Below are 5,285 nucleotides of genomic sequence, written 5' to 3'. Positions count from 1 at the left end.
TTTTTAACCACTCCCTTGATCACCCTTAATGGTTGGCTGCAAAAAGCTTGTTTTGCATTCGCTGTTTTACCTAACTGCAGGTGTGCTTTGAATGCAAATATTTTATTCAAATAGAGATCAGAAGGAACACTGCTTCGGGCAGGGACTTGCAGAGCAAAGATTTGGATATGCTCATAGCTCCACAAATTTACACACCTACAATATGCACTTATTTAAGAAGACCTATTGTCTTTTTGTTAAAAACACATTTATTTCTTACTGTTACTGTCTTGTACTGACTGTACCCCTACAATATCAATTGTGGATATGGTGTTCTCAGGTTTTGCCTATGATCTTATTGCGAGAATACCTCCTTTGTAGACTACAGGAGACAGTCATATTAATTAATGATGCTGTTGTGAATGTTGCATGGTTCTCAGGAAAGGTTATGAAATCCCAATGTTTTGATTTGCTAATATGAAAATTTAATTTGATTTAACTTGTCTTGGTTTTGAAATTTTATGAAGGGCTTACACTATAGATTAAGAACTAATATTTTCACATAAAATATCTGCACAATATTTAACTAGGTGTATGAATACTATTCTGTAATTTGTATGTGATTATAAGATAACTATTTTCAGTAATATTTAACAAAATTATATCATTTTCATCCCTTTTTAATTGTGGAAGAGTTTTGTGTGTCTTAAATTATATCATTATTATTCTTATTTAGCTTTATTAGAACTTTTAAGAACATTGAGTACATGTTTTTTGTTATTCCAGCTCAGGTACAGCCTCCAGTTATTAGTCTTGATAAAGTTGAAGTTATTCTAAAGGAAGGTGAGGCGTTTGAAGTTAAATGCAAAACTCTTAATGTGGATCACGAGATGGAGATGAAGTGGAATTATCCCAAGAATGCGGTGAGAACCATTTTTGATCTCTTTTCCCAGATACTCTTCTTCGTGCTTGAAACACTGTACACATGTGCCAGGGGAGGTGTTGGAGGTAGTGGCATGTTTCTCCCGCTGGATTCTAAATTGCTAGAGTTCAAAATTTGTGCCCAACAGTGGATAGTAAAATACACCTGCAGTAGCTGGACACATTTCATTTTATTAAGAGATTATTAGCCTAATTCACAAAATTTCACAAGGCATATTTTAAGGCTGTTTAAAAAAAAAATAAAAATAAACATATAAACCCCCTGAAAACTACAAAAAGGGACATTGTGAAAAATCCAGACACTATCTCGTGCTCACCAGGCACTATCTCGTGCGCACAAGTTAATATCTTGCTGACTGCAGCAAACAATAATCCTGGTATTTTGGACCAAAGTAATTGTGATCTCCTCTTTTAAATTCTGAAAAACACAATTGCAACATTTAATCGAGATTACCAAAACGAAATCTGGATCACAGTAATCCTGATCGCATTTCGTTGTTTTGAAAAACCCAATTGCACAATATAATCCTGATAAAACATGGAAATCCGATTACCAAAGTTTTGAAAAACCAGCCCCTGGTGTTCTCGTGGGTAGGTTAGGGAACAAGCACTGTATTCTCCTCATGGCATAACAGTGATGCAACACTGGTGTGCTTTTAGGCTCTTTTGCCGTAAATACGTTATTTATTGCATCCAATTGTATTCTCTTACTGTCTGGAACATTTAATCTGGTTATAAAAGAAAATGCAAAAGTAATTTGAGCCATGACTCAGGATTTGCAACTTAATCATCCTTATTTATCATTAAGATGCCCTTTACATGATACAGTAGGCTATGCCATACAACAGTTTATAGCTCCTGAAGACTAACTCGCAAGAGGAAGCTGTTTTACGCCATGAAAGTCTAAATGATGAGGAGTAAATTGAGTCTTGTATGTCTCAGTGACTTGCGAGTTATTATTGGGACTGACACATTAATGACTGAGTCTGATCCTGCTTTTATTTTCAGAAAGAGGGTGCAAATGCAACACAAAATGATGGCTTATCTACCAAAGTGACACTTGTGCAAAGAAATTTGAAAAGGAGAGAAAATCAAACCACAATCTCTTACTAGTATTACGCACTAACATGCTCACGAGATTAAGACCATGTCCCTTTAGGGGTTCCGTAGAAAACAGCTGAACTACAAACTTCATTGAGTAAATTAAAATGGACTTATCTTGCAGTTCACAAAAGCCTTTTCAGCTGTTTTAGAGAGGCTTCTCTATTCTCAATTCTTTAAATAAGTTCTTAAAACTTTTAATTTATTTATTTATTTATTTTTTTTGTTAATGTGCTGGTCATGGTCCAATATGTGCATCTTTCAAATTCACGAGAAACTATTTAATGCTCTTTGATTGACATAATATTTCTTTATTGATTTTAAGGCTCCAATAAAAAAAAATAACTCTCGTTCCAAACTAAACATCTTTGAAATGGAATCAACTCTGCACATTGACTCTGTAAATACCACTGATTCTGGGAATTATGGATGTGAAGCAAAAAATCACTTTGGATCCTCTTCAGCCTCAATGTTACTGAATGTTTTAGGTAAATTCAAATCTACTTTTTCTTCAGTTTATCTTTTATTTATGCTACATAAGCAATAACAGCGACTTACTGCAGAGACACAAGAAAAACATAATCTATTTATAGGTTTATAGAATTTTGAAAAATGCCTGGCTGTTAGAAATGAAACCTTTTTCATCTGTGTTACATCTTGTTTTGGTTGAACAGCAAATGAATGATGCATGATTCAAATAACCAGTGTTTCTATTAAACATTTTTCACTGTATTATGTTTATTACTCTGCTTTATGCTATAAATTACATTTCTAATCACTGTATGTTCCTTCATTCTGAAAACTAGAGACAGGATTCATAAACATGTCTATTCCTGGGGACAGAACTATCGAAGTTAACACTGGAGAAACCCTTATTCTGCCAGTAGAATTTACAGCATACCCACGGCCTGACAAACTGTACTGGATGTACATGAATGTAACTTTACAGAATGACTCTGACCATTTTATCACTTCAGATGAAAATGGCTATAGGTAAACACATAATAATAAAACATAATAAGGCTGTAATTCTTTCAAGGTTTGTTGGTAAAGTATAAATCATGAAAGCAACAGCTTGAGTGATTTATCAGTGTCACCAGAAACCCAGACAGAATTACAGCTTTATATGTACAGTTTTCTGTATTTTGTTTGTTAGTACATGGTCACAGAATTGACTTTTACTGATTTTTTCAAGAATAACATTTAAAAAAAAAAACTATTGTATTTTTCTGCTCTTCCACAAATTTCTCAGACTTCCTCAGATAAAAGTTTAAATCTGCAGGGCTGTATTGTTCGTTTTGGTAGTGACATTGTTTTATTATGTACATGTGCTGATAATAACATAATATGTATTATCAAATTTGATAATTTAATAATAATAATAATAACAATAATAATGTACACAATAGTTAACTATAAGTGTATTGTTAGTCAGCAAACAAGGACAATTAGATATGTTTCTAGTGAATAACATTTATTGAATTGATTTATAGGCTTCACATTATCTGTGTATGGTAAGAGTCTAATGAGAACACTAACCACCCTTCTTATATGCTGCTGCAAATCAAAGACACAAGAAGCAAATGTGTTCTTTCGTCTGCACAGGTACAGCAGCAAACTGAACCTCGTGCGTTTGACAGGAACAGAAGGAGGGAATTACACTTTTCATGCATCCAGTTCAGACACCTCCTCCAGTAAAACATTTACAGTTCATGTCAAAAGTAAGTTTTATTTTAATGCTTTAATGCTTTTTTTAAATACATAATATACTGTAGAGCATTTTTCTCAAAAGTGTTTATTTATTTATTTTAAAACCTTGTAGGTAAGCCAGAGATAATCTCGCAAGACGGACCAATTAGTGGCATAGTCCGGTGTATCGCAGCCGGCTACCCAGTTCCTAAAGTGTCCTGGTACTATTGTCTGGGCCCTCAAAAGCGGTAAGTTTTATACAAAATATTGTAGGTACAATGCAGAATAGAGATGCAGGACCCCTGTAAAAAGCATGTTTTATCTCATAGTGCAGCTGATACACCGACTAAAACTAGGCCCAGTGTTGCAGGGGGACAGCTTACTGTGTACACTCTGGTGTACCAACTGTCCCAAGCTACAAGAGGGTTAAGTGTCAGATAGGGGTGCTTTAGGCTAAAATGTCAACAGGATGTGATGACTGAAACAGAAAATGATACACAAAGTGAATCTAGTCAGGAAGAAGAAAACATTAGTTAAGATGACTGCGGTATTTCATACCCATACCGAGTTGCTCTTTAAGTTGTTGAAATGTTTTTCATACCCAATATGAAAAAGCATCCATTCTCTCAAAATCAGACCCATATTGTGTTTTTATTTCTTTCCCTCAAACTTTGATGGACACCATGCTGAAAAAATGTGCAGCTTGTTTTGTCGAACGTAGCTGTACTCTTTCTCTCTTCGTTTGAGAAAATACTGTTGAGTCAACATAAGGTGTTCTGCAAAGAAAATCTTTTCTGAGGCCAAGAGGTTTTATTTGCATGTCATTTCTTTATTATTATAAATACACCCTTGCCAAAATTAATACATTGCTTGTGGTTTGTAAATATAACAAACTGTTTGTTCTTAATGTGCTTAATCTTAAGCAGCCTTCACTCATTAAAGATAGTATTTCACAATGCATTTTCTTTTTCAAATCTCACTAGTTTTAATGCATCTCTATTTAGGTGATAAAACTATTTTGGAATTGTGTAACCCTTGGGGTATAGTTTTTGACACCTTATCCTTTTTAGGAAAAGGTTTAACCTTACTTATAATCATTATGATTTATTTTAGCTGTTTTGGCCAACCCAATGCTACTAAGGAGGAGGGCGTCAACATCAACCTATCGAGCCCAGCCTTCGGCAGAAGACAAATCGAAAGCAGAATGAATGTTTCCAAGCTGCATAGAAATATTACACTGGAGTGCCTGGCTCAGAGTGATGCTGGACAGGATTATTATATATTTAGAATAGAAATAGAAGGTAATTGATTATTACATTTATGTTGATTGTTTTTTTTTTTTTTTTTTTTTTTTTTTTAAATGTACCACAATAGTTGATTTTCTGGTTTTTATCCTGTGTTTTTTCTTTCACAGTATGGTGACCTCACTTCTATTAAATATGGATAATTACTTGTTTTAATTCATTATTACTATATGTGGTTAGAATTCACTCAAATTCCATTTACAATAGTCTTTTTTTTATTGGGGAGAGGAGTCTTTAGTAGATTAAAGGAAATGGGAGTGGAACTTTTTT

General features: G+C 33.9%; 1 protein-coding gene across 1 annotated transcript; it reads left to right on the top strand.

Annotated features, from left to right (window-relative positions):
• Window positions 1–766: 766 nt before the first annotated feature.
• On the top strand, window positions 767–5,028 carry LOC121308131 (mast/stem cell growth factor receptor Kit-like). Its single transcript, XM_041240422.1, has 6 exons — window positions 767–902; window positions 2,348–2,510; window positions 2,829–3,015; window positions 3,628–3,743; window positions 3,845–3,959; window positions 4,825–5,028. The coding sequence occupies exons 1-6, from the start codon at window positions 870–872 to the stop codon at window positions 5,018–5,020; spliced, it is 810 nt and encodes a 269-aa protein (XP_041096356.1). The 5' UTR covers window positions 767–869; the 3' UTR covers window positions 5,021–5,028.
• Window positions 5,029–5,285: the final 257 nt, after the last annotated feature.

The sequence above is a fragment of the Polyodon spathula genome, unplaced genomic scaffold, assembly GCF_017654505.1.
Source record: "Polyodon spathula isolate WHYD16114869_AA unplaced genomic scaffold, ASM1765450v1 scaffolds_395, whole genome shotgun sequence".
Classification (NCBI taxonomy): domain Eukaryota; kingdom Metazoa; phylum Chordata; class Actinopteri; order Acipenseriformes; family Polyodontidae; genus Polyodon; species Polyodon spathula.
Note: the sequence above shows the minus strand (reverse complement) of the source record. Positions and strands in the feature narration are given on the sequence as shown.